This window comes from Anas acuta, chromosome 14 (assembly GCF_963932015.1).
Source record: "Anas acuta chromosome 14, bAnaAcu1.1, whole genome shotgun sequence".
In the NCBI taxonomy this organism is placed as follows: Eukaryota; Metazoa; Chordata; class Aves; order Anseriformes; family Anatidae; genus Anas; species Anas acuta.
In genome coordinates this window covers 9,524,327-9,539,682 of record NC_088992.1, presented here as the reverse complement: position 1 = coordinate 9,539,682, position 15,356 = coordinate 9,524,327, and the positions used below count along the sequence as shown (strand labels likewise).

Sequence of the window (15,356 nt, the reverse complement as noted above, 5' to 3'; positions counted from 1 at the left end):
GGAGGGACGCCGCGGCCGCCATGTTGGTTGTGGGCAGCGGGGGGAGGCGGATCGGTGTGGGCCCCGCGGGGGCTGAGCGGCGCCGTTAGAACCGTGCAGGAGGGGGGACGAGGAGCGGGAGCGACCCTTGAAGTATCCTGCGGCGGGGTTAGCGGCACGGAACGAAGTCACGCCGCGCCCCGATGTTTATTTCCTATTGAAATCAGTCACAAGAAGCCGTAGGGCGCCTTGGCAGCCCTTGAGGGGTTCAGAGCGGCGGCTGCCCCCCGCCCCCGCTGTCCCCTCGGTTCCCCGTGTCCCTTCCCGCCCTCTCCCCTCAGCCCCCCGTTGCCAGCCGCGCCGCCGCCGCCCTCACCCTACATGGCGCCGCCCGCCTCGCCTCACCTCCCCTCCCGGCCACGTGACGCGACGCCGCCGCCGCCATCTTGGGTGAGGGCAATGAGGCCTCCGCCGCCAACTTGAGTGCGGGTAAGAGACCCGCTGAGCGGGGCCGGACCGGGGGGGGGCAACGGGAACGGGCCGGGGGGGCGGCGGTGCCCGGTCCCGGTGTGCGGCCGAGCCCCCCTGTGGGGCCGGGACAGCCCCGGGGCTGCCCCACCGCTAGGCCCCGGCCCTGCGGGGCGCCCATGGGGCCGTGCCCCAGCGCTTTCCTATCGCCCACCCCACCCCAATGCCTCCTGGGGGGGCTTTTTTGGGGGTTTGGGGCTCCACAGCCCAGCCCTGCTGTGTCTGAGGGCCCTGCGGTGGCACCCATGGGTGAGGGGATGGGGGGGGCTGGGTGGGTGGAGGGGGGCTGTGGGGTGGGGGGTGCTATGGGGTGGGGGGTGTTTTGGGGTGCTTTGGGGTGCTTTGGGGTGTTTTGGGGAGGGTTCTGCCCCCCCCACGCCTCCCCTTGCAGAAAGGGGGTCGCCGAGCAGTCAGCATCTCCCACACAGCTTGGGCCATCCTCACATCCCTTCTACAAAGAGCCCGGCTCTGCGAACGGACGAACCCCAAAAACACCCCCCTGTGTGTCCTGTGGGGTGCTGCGGACCTTGACGCCCCGACCGCCAGCTGCTCGTCGTGCCCGGTCCCCGTGAGGCGGGGGGGTTGTTTACAGAGCGCCAACCCCGGGGGCTCGAGCGAAACTCATCCGGGGCTGAGAGTCATTCATCTCTGGCTTCGTTCTCCAGCATTTTTCAAGCTGTCACAGCTTGGCAGGTCTGTAGCTGCGGTGTCAGGATTTAGAATTATTCTGTCGGTAATTGCTTTCTGATTCATCAAAGTGATGGATGAGAGGGAAAATGACAAATAATCACAAGTTGGGGATCTTCAAGGATATCCCTAAAAATGTGACTGGAGAAGCGCGGCGTGCGCGCGCGGCCCTCGTCGGGAGGTCACCTTTGCTGTCAGAGCGTTTACGGAGAAATTCTCCCCAATTCGAAGTTGTAAAAAGAGAAAAAAAATTGGAAAATGAGTCCACGAGCTGAACTGCAAAGGTGGTTTCAGGTAGTGCAGGCTGGCCTTTTTCGCTGAACCCCAGAGCAGACATCCCCAGTGCTGCTGCTTGGGCTGAGTGCTAAAAGCAAAACGCAGCCTGGCTCCCTTACCTGGGGAAGGGGGTGTGCTCCGAGGCTTGTTCCCTTCCCGCAGCTACATCAGCTCGTCTAATAAAAGCTATTACTGCTCTCCTACTCAGACTAGCACAGCTACAAGTGATCTCTCACTTGTCTTGTTCCCTTAGTTACGTTTACAGAGACTCTTTTTGCCACGAGTCCCTTCATTTTCAGAAGCCTCGTGGGAGTTGTGTGGTTACATCTCTTACATTTTTTTTCCTTCTCTTCTTTAAATGTTGGAGGTAGGTGACTCATCGTAACTCCAGCTGATATTTCTCAGTGATCTCTTATTTAGCACAGTGCAGCAGGCAGAAGATCTATTGCATGGAGGGGAGCTGTGATACCAGCGTGGATTTAAAAAAATAAAAAAATAAAAAAGTGTGGCAGGTGCTTGTTGCCGTTTGCTTTTGTTTAAGTGGTTTACAGGCTTTCTCTCCAAAAATAGTGACCCTGCCTAGGCTCACGTACCGGGGACCAGACATCGTGCCAGAAAAGCCTGGCTGCGTACGTGGCTCTGCTGATAAAGGACTGCCCCTCCTAGGTGGGCTCCCTTTGTGGGGGCAGCTCCCAGCAGCTGGGTGGGAGGCTTGGTTCAGCCCTCCGGACAGAGGGACAAGATACTATTTGGAGCAAAAGATATTTAAAAAAATGGAGAAAGTGTAATGAGGATTTTTTGACAAAAGCCAAAGTTCAGCTCAGCTGGAGCAAAACAGCTTTGTTTTGCAGGAGCTGCTGCTTTTCTGAAGAGCAGCGCTTGTTTTTATTTCCCCTTCGTAAACACGAACGTTCCTGGGCTGCAGCGATGGTCGCCCTGCCCTCGCTTCGGGAGCTACGCGTGCGATTTGTGCGAGGCTCTGTCTTTAGAGGGCTCAGCAAGCCCTCGGTGCCAGTCCTGGCTCACCAGGACACTCATCTTTTGTGTGTGCGCTTGGATTTGCCGAGGAAGGGAGACAGGGAGGTTAAGGGAGCTGTGGCAAGCTGCAGAAAACACAGAGGCAGCGCGTGTGCTCCCCTTGCTCTTAGCCTGCTACCTCTGACTCGATGGAGGGGCGCGCTGCTGTCCTCGGTGCTACGTGGGCTTTGGACCTCTTGTTTACTGGTGTAAACACAGCGCTGTCTGCAGCTTGCGGTGTTGCAGAAAAGGGTTTGGCTCCGTGCTGGATAACGCAGGGTCTTTTGTTGTGCCTTGTCTTATTTTTATTCTAGCTCTTCTTTATTCTTATTTTAGCTCTGAGCAGCACATCTGAGCTATTGCAGTGGTCACGAAGGAAGGCAGAATGATCCCAGGAAGGACGCTGGGCTGGGACCTGGCCAGCTCCTGGTGCTCAGCCTGGTGCTCAGCCTGCTTCTCCAGGCTCTTTCAGAGCACGCCACGTTACCTGCCAAACCGAACGGCAAAGGAAGGGCTGCTTTAACTCCGTGTGCCACCCCGCTGCTCTCACCCGCCAGGATCTCATCCTGCTCCTCTTGCTTGAGTCCCTTTTGATGGGAGCAGCCGGCTCCTCTCTGCAGCAGGCTGGCAGGGAGAGGAGCCGCTGAAGCACTGCCTGGTATTGTGTGGGCACCTGCCCTCGATTGTGCCGCTCCTCCAGCGCTTGGGTTTGTGCTAATGATGCTCAGCGGGTTCCTCCCTGCTCGTCAAGTGCCTTCTTCAAGCGGGTGGCACAGGCACGTCTGTGCGGAGGGCTTCCGGAGCCTGCTGCTCGTTGAAAAGCCCAGGCTGCGAGATAAGCCCCTCGTCTCATTTCCAGCCTCCCTCCTGCCTGTGTTCTCCCCCTCCGTAGTGCTCTGGTTCCCCGGGGCAGCTGCTCTGACAGCCAAATAGCTTCCTCTGAGGGACCTGCCTCTCTCCCCTGTGCTTTATTCCATGGAAAAGCTGACAAATGGTCATGCTGCTGTGGCTCCTCGTTCTGGCGTGCAAACCTCAGCTTGATTCGCTGCCGGGGCCCTGTTTGTTCTGCACCAGGACGGGGAAGGTGTGGGGATGGGAAGGAGAAGCTCAGGGTGGGGATTTGGGGAGGGAGACCCGCTGTGAAATGTTGCTTTGGAGCAGTTTGCCGAGGAAGTTCAGCAGGGGAAGCTAAGAGGAAAGCCTCCTCGCTTCGGAGCAAGGGCACTCAGAGTGGCTCTTGTCTGCCTTGCCGTTCCCCTGAAACCCCTTTCAGCAATCAGCTCTAATAAAGCATCCTTAACGAGATGAGCGGTGACAAGTGCGTGTGGCTCCCAGTACCGCTAAAGCTACCGCGCTTTGTAATAAGGCTCTGATGCCTGGGGTATTTTGCCTAAAAATAGAAAAAAAAATTAAAAAAAAAGGAAGAAGAAAGGGATGGCTATTGGGGGAAATCCAACTCAGAAGGAAACAAATGGCTTTCAATCTTTCCTCCTTGTTTCAGGGTGAAGGATGCCGAGGAGGAGGAAGCCCGCAGAGGGCCCTGACTCTCGAGGTCAGGATGGGGAGGAAGAGGAGGAAGAGAAGAGGGGCCCGGCCAACGCCAAGAAGAAGCGCAGCTTTGTGGACGCGTTTATCATCATATCTGACAGCGATGGAGAGGTCAGTGGTCAGCCTGCAGAGCCCGGGGCCTGTGCTGGGCCCTGGGAGGGTACCCATGTGCTGCTCTCGCACGGGTCTGTTGTGCCATCCCTTCCCTTCCATGTGAGGGGAAGGAAATCCTATTTGACTAGGAAATGAGCGGTGCGCTTGGTGAGGGTGAGTTATGAGTCTGGGATTTGATAACCAAATCCGCTCAGAACCGAATTTGAAACGTAATTTCCAAGTAACCTTTCCTCAATCCCTTTACAAATCTTTTTTTCATAATTTTTATTTGATTGATTTCCAGCTAAGCCAGAGAAACATGATTCTGTATTATGTGCAAATAGATAAGAAAATGATTCAGAACGCAGGCTTGCGAGTGGCTCTGACACAGCTGGTGTCTGGTAAACCCATCCTGAATTACAGAAGTCGGAGTTTTTAACCCACTGCCACGGGGCGTAAAGGTGCTCCGTGGGTGGGTGTGCCTGGCTGCGACACACCAGCTAGGTCATTGATCCCTCACGTCATCGCTTTAACGTCAGCCATGCCCTAAAACAGTGCCTAAAATTCGTGCCTGTTACACTGGTGTTGGGGATGCGTACAAAAACTCCCCTCTGGGAGAAAGCCAGAGCCCTGAGAACATGCCCTCAGCTCGGGGTTCACAAGAAGAAATTATTGGAATCTTATTTTTTTTTTTATGTGCGACTGCTGAGGCTTTGCTCTGTCTTGCCAGTGATTTGGGCTCCTAAGCTGCTTTTTGTAATTCCACCATTTTCAAAAGCATTTCAGTTCACTCTCAAGCTGTAGATCTTAAATCAAGTCCTTTTCGCTCCCGCATCTGGAGCATGAGTCTCTACAATAAGGCGATTATCATGTGAGGAGGGGAAAAGCACTAGAAATAAACAGTAAAAAGCTGTAGGGCAAATGATATTGGATGTTTTTTTCTTCACATTGTCTGAGTTCTTCTCCATTGGGAAATTCCCTGAAAGAAATGGAACATATGGCAGTAATAGTTCATTGGGGTTAAACCCTTAGCTCTGCAATATGCTAAGTTAACTTCAGATGTCTGCTGCATCACTGGCCTTTATTGTGAAACCTATAAGGGGAAAAAAAAAAAAGAAAAAGAAATCAGCAGCTATAAGAGATGCTGCAGTACATAAAAGATCAGGACCTGTTATTGCCGACAATTATTCATCTCAATGTGCGCGTATCTGAAAAAGAGGAAACAAACGTCTCTTAAAACACATCTATAAAAAGGTTAGGCTCCCTGACTGTTCTGTAAGTTTGTCTATAAACAATAAATTCTGATGGCATAATCGGTCATATTACAGAAAAGGATATGCTCAGAGAGGCCGTTAAAGAGCCAATTAGGTTCTGTTTAAGTGACAACAGTTCAGTCGGTTGAATGAGTGGATTTATTCAGTTCAGTCTCCTGCTTTCTGTGAATCATCGCCTTCCAGATCCAGCACCACAGTCTCTTGCAATGTTGTTTTCTGCAAAACCACCCAAGAATCTGATTTGCATGGAATCTCAAAAAAAGCCCTGTCTGGCTTCTGTAACTGTCGCAGCTCCTCAGCGTACATCAAGTTGAATTTCAATTTCAAACCTTGTAACTGTTGTTCTTGCTCTGGTAAGACCTTGTTATGCGCTCAAGAAGAGGTGTGGGAAGCCCAGATCAATAGCAATTTTAGAGAACAATACATTCTCAATTAATCTTGCATCTGTTAGGACATGGTTCCTTATGAATCAAAAGCTACAAGGACAATTTGGGCATCATTGATTCAATGGCTTTCTTCCTTGGCAGTCTCTTGGCAGGTATCTATAGAACAAGTCCCTAGTTCTGCTTCCAGACCAGCAGATCTTGTAGCAGCTGCACCTGGAAAGCCTCCAGCTTCTCACTTTTGATGATCTTTGGCAGACTGCCTCTCCCAGGAATTTTTCAGTCATGCTGGATTATCAAGCTCATCCATGTTATTTTGCCAAATTCTCTTTCTTTGCTCATGTCTATGCTGGCATCTGCAGAGCTGCATCAGAAGGAATTTTTCTGGACATGGGGCTTTCTGATCTCTGTTATATATAATCCTGGATTCGGGGAACTCTTCTTTTTTTGTGTGTGTGGGGGGTGTTAGACAAATTAAGAACAGGTTACGGCTTCGTGGAAGCACGAGGAGATGACTTCCTTTATGCTGACTGCCTCTCTGAAAACACAGACACGACGGATGATCAAAGTGGTTCCTGTCTCCTCTGACTGGTTAAATCCTGCAGGGAATTGGTTGCCCGTGACAGAAGATGGGTAGCCGTGCACCTGAGCACACAATATCCCACGTGCTGCCCGACAGAGCTCTCGTCAAGCACAGCAAGTCCTGCTCTGTCTTGTGAACCTCTTGCTTGAGCTGGGTTGTTGATAAAGACCCTTTGACCCCCAAGATTTTCGGAAGAAAAGCAGCAGGAGGCCTGCTGAAGGACGAGTGGAGGGCATAGCCAGAGGCTATTAGTTGTGCTAATTTAGCTGACAGATCTGCAGTCTTCAGTGCAGCGGATCCTAAAATGCTGCTGACCTGCTGTGGGACCTTGCAGAAGACTCACACGAAGGTAGTTTAACCCATTTCTTCTTGGTGGATCCTCAGAGAGCTGTGGGAGTACCTGCTTCCTCTGGTCCCATTTGCATGAAGTCTCATGGGCTCTTTGTGCCAGCAGCTCCACCGTCCCTCGGGGAGCGTGACGAGACCTGAGGGTGGCAGTGCCATCTGCCTGGCGCCCAGGGCCTGCCTTCCATGGGTGGGGAACATCCCTGTGCCTGAGTATTCCCGCTGGGAGATGTTCAGGGTCTGGGTAAATAGCAGTGTTTGTCGATGTCCTGGATCAGCTGATGCAGGTTTTGGGGAGAGAGGGGGAGGGATGTTTGGGAATTGGCCGGGCTGCCTGGTCAAAGCCCTGTGAGTGCTGCTGGGGAGGCTTCTCCACGCTGCTGTGCTCGCCCCGTGGAAGTGGCAGCGGGTCTGAATCCAGCCTCCTCGTGGCCCGGTGAAAGCCCTTTTTCCTTCACCGGCCTCCCCCCGTGTGTCAGAACCCACACATCTGGCAGCAGCCCGGCTGGGGCTTGTTGTTCCAGGCTCCGCTTCCAGCAGGTTTGTTCTAATGAGTTGAAAAGAGAGAGCAGAGCAGAAACAGATTCTGAAGTCAGAGACTAATAAAGTAGGGTGTGATATTAATTTCAGCAGCAGCCTTGGCTAGAACCAAACGTGGCACTTCCAACATCTAATTAGCTTTTAAAAATAAATTAGTCTGGTTTTCATCTGCACATTTCCCATGCAGGACGTGCGGTGTTTGGCTGTGCCCTATTGTTAGATGGTCCCAACTGCTGTTGAGCAGCAAAATTAAGCAGACCTTTTGACTTTGCAGTCTGCACCGTTAGCTGTCAAGACGTTCTTCTGTAGCCTTCCCTTTCCTTCCCTGACTCTGACTTCTGTGGTTTAAGATGTGGATTCGAGGGAGCAGGATGGGGGAGGCTGGCTACTGGCTTCCATTTACGGGCTTTTAGAAGCGAGTGGAGCTGTGTCTGTTTCTGCTGGCAGAGTCAGGTTCTCTCAAGTATGTGCAAAAGCATTTTTAAAATGAGAATTTGATTTCCTGGTGTCTGTGGAAACCAAGCGGGTTAAAAACCAAGGAAGAAGAATAGCGGCTGCCTTCCACTGAGCGTGTGGGGAACTTTGGAAAGCCATTTTTTTCTTGATCCACGCACAGTGCTGACAGTGAAACTGCTCAGAAGAGAGCATCGTAAATTAGACAGCGGAGCATGATACACAGAGAAAGAATTCGGGTTCCTTCTGGCCATTACACTTAAAATTGACGGCAGAGGAGGAGAGACCCAATCCAGGCTGGCATGGAGAGGAGGTGCACGGGTCCCGCCTCGCCTCGGCTATAATCATCAGTTTCCCCTGGAAGTTGTGTGTTGGAGATGACCTTGTAACTAAGAGTATCGCTGGCAGTTTGGGAATATTTTAATTGATTAAGATTATTTTTGGACTAGCGATCTTATTAGGAAGGCAGTTGGTTGAGTGGCCCCCTGAGTTCCTATTATCCTTGTAGACAGATGAGCATTAAAAGGTTGGGTCAGGAGGAGCAAGCCCGGTTGTCTTCCCTGAGTCTTCTTGGCCCCTTCTGTTCCTCCCATCCACGCCTGCATTTATGCAGAGCACTTGGGGGCCTGCGGGGCTGTCTCCCAGCAGAGGTACAAACAGCCATAAATCCTAATTAAAAGGTACGTTTTATTTTTCTGGTTTTAAAACGAAAGAAGATTTAAGAATTCTTGGAATTGAGATGTGTGTGTATGTTTTGGCCCATCAGGATTAATTGGATTTGCTTCAGCAGTTCGCTGTGCCGTGGTTGTTCAGTAGAACGCCGCTCAGCAATTTAAACATCTTCCTCAAATGGATGAGGCTCGTACAACACGTGTCCTGCGATAATTCTGCTCCTGCTGCTGCTGTAAACGCCGGGATTGCTCAAGACCCAGCGCGAGGAGCAGAGGCAGGTGCTGGGGGCTGCACACACTGGGGGCACGCCGCTACCCCAGGAGCCCCAGGGGTGCTCGAGCCCTGTGCCAACCTGCAGCGTGTTGTGAACGTGTGTGTGTGTGCACAGCCCAGCCGTGGTGAGCTCGGTGTGCTCGTAAATCACGCCGGTGCCCTGGAAGAGAGCTGCAGATGAGAGTGTCAGGTTGACCTTCCGGCAAGTGCAGGAGTGATGAGGGAAGATTGATGCCTAGAGAGAAGAGCCGGGGATTCGCAGAGCCTGCTAGGATTAAATTGCCCCTCTCTTAAGCGGAATAGGTTTAGCACCATTAGCCAGCACTTTGGGGAGAGCGGGAGAGCTTTTGCTTAACCTCCTCCAGCGCCTGCTTCTGGCGTGGTCCCGCTGTGATCCCGCAGTGCGTTCCCACCTCCCCGGCTGGGAGCTGCCCACGGGGGCAGCGCAGGGGCTGCCACTGCACACCAGCACTGGGCAACTCGCAGGTGGGCAACGGGTGGGCGATGGGAGTGGGAGAGCTGCTGGAAATCCGTGGATCCAGGAAGAGAGAGGATTTCAGCTGCGGAGCTGGAGCTGGGCAGGCTTGGAAGCGGGCAGCATCCATCTTCTAGCAGGAGACAATCCATCTGCAAGGCAGCCTTTTGGAGACCCAGGGGCAGAGCTTGGGCGTGAGGAACCAAAACCGGGGTAGATGTGGATGGGAAGGAGTCAGTCAAAGGTTAAAGCCCCTACTGTGAGCACGAGGGAGTGTGCTGAGATGGCTGCAGCCTCGCCGGGAGCTGGCTCTTAAATCAGTGGAGGTGAGGAGTGAGCAGGTAGTAGGGGATGGAAGAGCTGTGATGTATTAGGGTTTCGGGAAACCAATTAATAGCACGTCTTGCAAAATCTTACAGGGATAAATAATTCAATTTGGTCTAGATAGTAACATTCCTGGATTGAAGTCCTGCTAAAAGACTGTCAGCCAAGGCTGGTGATGAACACAAGAGAGGCTTGTTCTGGGGAGATGTAAAGCTGAGGCCACGAGGATCAATATTAGGTCTGTGTGTGTTTTAACACCCTCATTAATGATCTGTAAGAGGGAGCAAGTGGGGGATATACATTAATAACATCTACAGATAGTGCTAAAGCTGGAGACATTGGAGCAGAACTTGGCGCTGAGGTTCAGTCCAGAGGACTCCGCAGGTTAAGAAACACGAACAGTGCCAGAAGAAACGGGTGACATTTAAAAGCAAGCAGAGCATCCCATGGCAGTGCTGCCCCTCCACGAAGACCCCTCCTGGCCCTGAGGGGCTGAGGGTGGTGTGAGGCAGGACGGAGCCAGTTCGCGGGGGTCTCGTGGGCAGCAAGACCCCGAGCACGGCGCAGCTGCGGATGGAGTCGTGTGAAGCCCCTTCGTGGCCAGGCGTGGGTGTCTCTGCTGGAAACACTGGGTTTGATTCTAATCCTACCTGATTTATAGAGACAAACTGGAAGGGGTCCAGGGCCAGCCTTCGGTGATGTGTACGCCCTCGCTTAAGCCGTTAGGACAGGCACTTGCATAAATGTGTGCCAATTAAGCCTGTGACCATCCGTGTTGCAGTCAGCGTGCTTAAAGCAGCACGGGCTGAGGGTTTCTTCTGGCTGATGTTCCTGGAGGCCACTCGGCTGCAAATTTCTGAAGTATTCAAGCTTCAAAAATGAAACAATTGTGGCAGTACTCAGGGCGGTGCAGTGACAGAATGGCACCAGGAATAAATACAGCTGCCTCTCCTGCCCTCTGGATGAGCCAGCCTGGGTCCCCCGAAATGGCTCAAACCCTAGCCTTGGCCACCCAAAATCGTTTGGGCAGAGAGCTGGAGGCCGTATGGCAGGGAGCAGCCCTGGCTCACAGGTATGAGATGTTGAGTTACAAAAAGGTTTTATTTTTCTCTCTGAGTGCTTACAAGTACTGATGTTTTAGCAAGGCCAAACAAATTCTCTCTCAAATCATGGGCAGCAGGTGCAGCGCTTGGTAGTGACTGGCATGAAGTCTATTGTCTCTCCTACTTCTCTGTTTATGTCAGTCTGTAACTCTTTTTGCTCGTTATGCTTATCACACAGCTTTTAATAGTTACAGAATGTGCTTGAATTATGTTTGAAATTCAAATTTCACACAAATAGAGGCTTGTTCTTGAACCAGTGTTTGTGGCGGAGTAGCGGAGGGGAGGGAGCTGGTAGTATTTCTTACGTATTGCATGCACTCACCAGATTTTTTTCCATTCCAGCAGGAGTCGAAGGAAGAGAGCGGATTGCAAACGAAAAGAACAAAACAGCAGCTGGATAGAACGAAGCTCGCTGCTAAAAGAAAAATTGCACGTAGGTCTCGAGCGTGGGGCTGGGGAAGTAGACGGGTGCTGAGCAGCTTCTGCTGTTTGTGTTAGAGATTATTTCCCCCGCAGCAAGGCTTGGGATGCAGAAGTCCCTTCTCGGGGGTAAAATCTGCCTTCCCGAGCAGGCAGGCTGTCACTCGTCTGCTCCCCAGGTGGCGTGTACGCAGGCTGGGGCGCTTCCAGAATAAGCGTGCGAGGCTGTCTGTGCCTCTCCAGGTTTTGAGATTGGTTCTGATACGAACCCGATCCAAAAGCCCCGTCAGTCACCAGGTGCTCTCCTGTTCGGGCCCCTCTGCTGCTGTCCCTGAAGCATCGCGGTGCCCTGACCCGGCGCTCGGGGTCCTCCCCGAGGAGAGGGAGAGGCTCAGAGCCCACACCAGGAGGGCAGTGCAGGAGGTGAACGCTGAGCTGTTGTTCACCACCCCCTGCGGCCAGGCTGCACTCGCTGGCAGTAGCAGGAGATGGGATTAAAAAGGCGGAGATGAGCTGGCCCAGCGTGTAGCCAGCTCCTGGAACTGCTTGGCACCAGAGGCTGGGGAGGGGGCAGCGGCAGCAGCTTTAAGGAGGGATCAAATGCATTCATGGACAACGGCTCTAAAAACAGCTGCGAAAGGGAACGGGCTGGGATGTTCCCACTAACATCCCTCGTGGAGTGGCTGTGGATGTAGAGGCAGAAGAGAGCACTGCAGGCAGTCTGTAGGGCTCCGTGTGCTGCAGCTGCTGGGCTGGGTGTGTTGATGCAGATCACCTCTCCCGTTCCTATGCTCCAGGAGGCGGCGGGCCACCCGGCAGGTTAAATTCAGAACGTCTTAAAATAAAAGAGGAGCAGTCTGCTGCAAAACCCAAAGCAATCACCGAACGAAACGGAGCAGCTCCACGAGCAGCAGCAGTTGGGCTCGTCAGCCCTCAGAGGGCTCGTGTGAATTAACTGGTTTTTAATAGAGGCCTAAGGCCATAGCACGGAGCAGCCCGGCTCGTGGTGGGAGCTGAGATCCACCGTGCGTGTCCTGGCTGAGGTGGGGGAAGAAGGGCTGGGGTTGTTCCTTTGTTTTCCTTCTCTCTCCTCAAAGAAACAGCACCCAACCCCCCAAAAAGGTGCAGGTACCAACCACACGGTGCTGAGATCACCCAGCTGCTGAGGCTGGATGTCCTCATTGCATCGATGAGGCTGGTGTAAGGCACGGGCTGCATTTATGGGTACCGAAATTCCTAATAATGATTCCTCCCTTCCTGGGGCAGGGCTCGGTGGGGTGTCTGGGTGCCAGGCGGTGCTGCTAGAGAGCGGCCGCGTCTTCGTCAGCTGGCGGGCCCATCCCCTCCTTCATTGGAAGCTATAATTAGACCTTCGGTGTTTGCTTTTAGGCAAATTAAGATTTGAAATAGTAATTATTTTTTTTTTCTCGGTGTCTTTAAATAAATTCTTCGAACGGCGAGGCAAATCGCTCTTTTGTAACGACGCGGCGCTGCTGGGGAGAGCAAATTCTTCCTCCTTGAAACTGGAAAATTTCAGATATTTGCAGGCTCTGGCTATAAAGCATCTCCTCCCATTTTTTTTTTGCTTTGTTGTGGTTTTATTCGTTTTATCCTAAAGCCATAACTAAATGTGTCTGTGACGTTTCATCCTGACAGGATAAATGGGAATACAAAAAGCCCGAGAAGTCTCCCTCTCTTTCTCCGGATGTAGTCAGTGCTCTAAAGCGCATTTGAATGTTTTTACTGTAATTGCACTTTGGGTATGTGGAAATACCGAGATCCTGCATTTCCATTATTTTTGAGTAAATCTCTTATTAGTAAGTGTTAGAACTACAACTAGTGGGGTTTTGCATCTAATTCACTTTGCAAATGTCAAAATGGAACATAAATCGCTTAGCAAATTGCCGTATTAGCATTTAAAAAGGCTCTGAAATGGTTTAATTTGTTTAGGGCTGCAGTGTCTTAAAAACAGCTCCCCCAGACCCTCCCTCCCTCCTGGGAGCGGGGCTCCCGACGCCTCCTCCCGCAGCGCGCCCCCGCAGCGCCGCTGGCCCCAGCGCTCCCCATTTCTGCTCGCCGTGGATTATGACCTCTGTAATCCACAGCAGCTCCGCTAAAACGTGACACAGTGCCAAGGCAAGATGGGATGTGGTGTGTGGAGTCGTCTCCAGCCCCTCAACCAGGAGCAGGTCAGCTCTCCGGGCCGGCTCGCACGGCCAGGTGGAATTGAAGGCGAGATGTCCCCGTCTCCGGAGCACCTACTCAACTGGAACGTGAATCAAGTGCATTTTGTTTGTCGCTGGTTTCTTTGCCAGAGGCAGCATTTGTCTGGCACATTCCCTGTCCCCAGAGGGGAAATTGCTGTGCCAGGGAGGGAGAGGAAAACAAAATGTACGGTAGTAACTCGCCAAAAAATGTTTCTTTATACTAAGCTTCATGGATGTTGATAGCCCGAACTGGTGAGCGCTCAGGCCCCCGTTTAATTTCGGCACGTGGGAAGGCTTGTGATGGGGGGACTGGTCACGTGCACTGCTTTTCTTACACATGTCCAAATTTGCAGGATCTGGCCCGATTGCCGTGGTGGTTCGGGCAGGGAAGCAAACGAGGCACGTGCTGGGTGCTGGGGAGGTTTTTGGGAGATGCTGCTCTGGGGACGGAGCTTTCTTCAGCCCCCGGGCTGCGGTGTACTTGCCATTAAAGGCTGCGTTTTTTTCCCTGGTCCCTGCTGGCTGGAACGTTATAGAGTGACTTTGTCCAAGGACAAAAGATCCCCACGAGCCCTGCGTGCGCTGTAGTCAGCCTTCGCTTCAACTCCTCTCTTAATTTTTAAAGGAAATTATTTTTAAAAGAGAGCCTCTCTAAACCCAAGCGCTGATTTACTAGGACACGGAAGGGAATCTGATGGCTGGTAATCAGAGCAGCCAAAAAACGCTTCAAATCCTGCTTGGGTGGGGGGAAAAAAACCAGCCTGACACGAGCAGGGAGCTGGGGGAAAGGCAGAGAGGAGCCGTGCCACGGCCAGCACCACGCCAGCTCCTGCGAGGGAGGGAGGCTGCGCTGCCGCGGTTCGGTGGCAGCTGGTGGGGAGAGGACGGCTCGGAAAATGAGAGCCCGTAACTCCTGAATGCGTCTTCATCCAGGGAAACCTCTGGCCTGAAAGCGGCTGCAGGGGCATGTTTAGTGCCTGGGTGGCCCTCCTGCTCCACTCCCTTGTCCGTGGAGCTCTCCCGGGCTGTCGGAGAGCGGCGCCGTTCGGCTCACGCATGAGATGGCGCGGGCAGGATTCTGCCTGAAGGGGGGAGACGGGCTTTGAAGGAAATCTGTCAGTTTGTTGCCAGCGTGAAGATGTATTTTTCAGCTCCTGAGAGTGCTGTTGAGTTGTTGTGCAAGCTGCGCTCTGTTCTGCAGGCATTGTGTGTTTTTAAGCGTAATGGCAGCGTCGGGTTGAAGCGAAGTAAATACATGTTTTCCCCAGTAACTGCTGGGCTTCTGAAGAGCCGGTTTCGGGTTCTAGCTAGCTCTGAAGGAGGAATATTTCAGGGAGAATATTTTGCTGGAATAACAGTTACAAGTGTAGGAAACCTGTTCCCCATGCATGACTGCCTTAGTGATGCAGTGGCACAGTGGTGTGAGCAGAAGGGGGATGAATGCATGCGAAAGATCCTTCATAATGCTGCCGAGCCCGTAACGCTGCCCTCCGTGGAGCTCTCCTGCAGCTCGGGGTGAGCAACGTGTGGCTCTGCTGTTCCTGGTTAGGTCTCCCGTGGCACTGCAGGTAGCTTGGTGTCAGAAGGCGGTGAGACGTGCTGCTTGGCTCGAAACCAGGGCGTTAGGGCTGATCTGCTCCCTGTCCTGCCTTGCTCCCGAGTCTGTCCTATAGAACATGGGCATGGCTTGGAAATTTTCTTCCCCTGTCCTTGAGCATGCATTCTGTAGCTGTAGAGTGGCAGTAAGATGTCCGGTTAATGAACCCAAGGAGTCAGAGTTTACACTGCTGTAGAAACCCTGACTGATGCTCCTGACTGGGGTTACTCCTTTCATTTCGTGTTGCTTGCTCTGGTGTCACTGATGCCTCTTCAGGAAGGCTGAGGTGTGGATGCTCAGCATTGTTCCCGGGGAGGTGGGACTCCTTGGGCACCTCTGCCACAATGCTGGGTAAATGTAGGGTGCAGCTCTGACTTGATGTTCCCCTTTTCTCCTGCTGTAGAGATGACTGAAGAGGAACAGTTTGCGCTGGCCCTGAAAATGAGTGAGCAAGAAGCCAGACAAGTGAACTGTCAAGAAGAGGAAGAGGAGGAACTCTTGAGGAAGGCCATTGCTGAGAGCCTAACTGTAAGTGTGCTTCTCTGAAGAGGCTTATTACTAACTAGGGTTCTTCAGCAG

The 15,356-nt window shown here is 52.7% G+C and overlaps 1 protein-coding gene across 5 annotated transcripts in view; it reads left to right on the top strand.

The window, feature by feature from the left end:
- The first annotated feature begins 90 nt into the window (after positions 1-90).
- UIMC1 (ubiquitin interaction motif containing 1) overlaps positions 91-15,356 on the top strand; it is a 36,192-nt gene continuing 20,926 nt past the window's right edge. Inside the window, exons 1-5 of one of the 5 annotated variants that reach the window (XM_068698358.1) lie at positions 363-468; positions 936-1,200; positions 3,989-4,146; positions 10,896-10,986; positions 15,181-15,305. In XM_068698358.1, coding sequence (XP_068554459.1) covers positions 3,997-4,146; positions 10,896-10,986; positions 15,181-15,305 — 366 coding nt within the window. In that variant the 5' untranslated portion in view covers positions 363-468; positions 936-1,200; positions 3,989-3,996. Of the gene's footprint in view, positions 469-935; positions 1,201-3,988; positions 4,147-10,895; positions 10,987-15,180; positions 15,306-15,356 lie in introns of all 5 variants that reach the window. The other 4 variants (XM_068698360.1, XM_068698361.1, XM_068698357.1 and 1 more) reach the window with 4 other exon arrangements.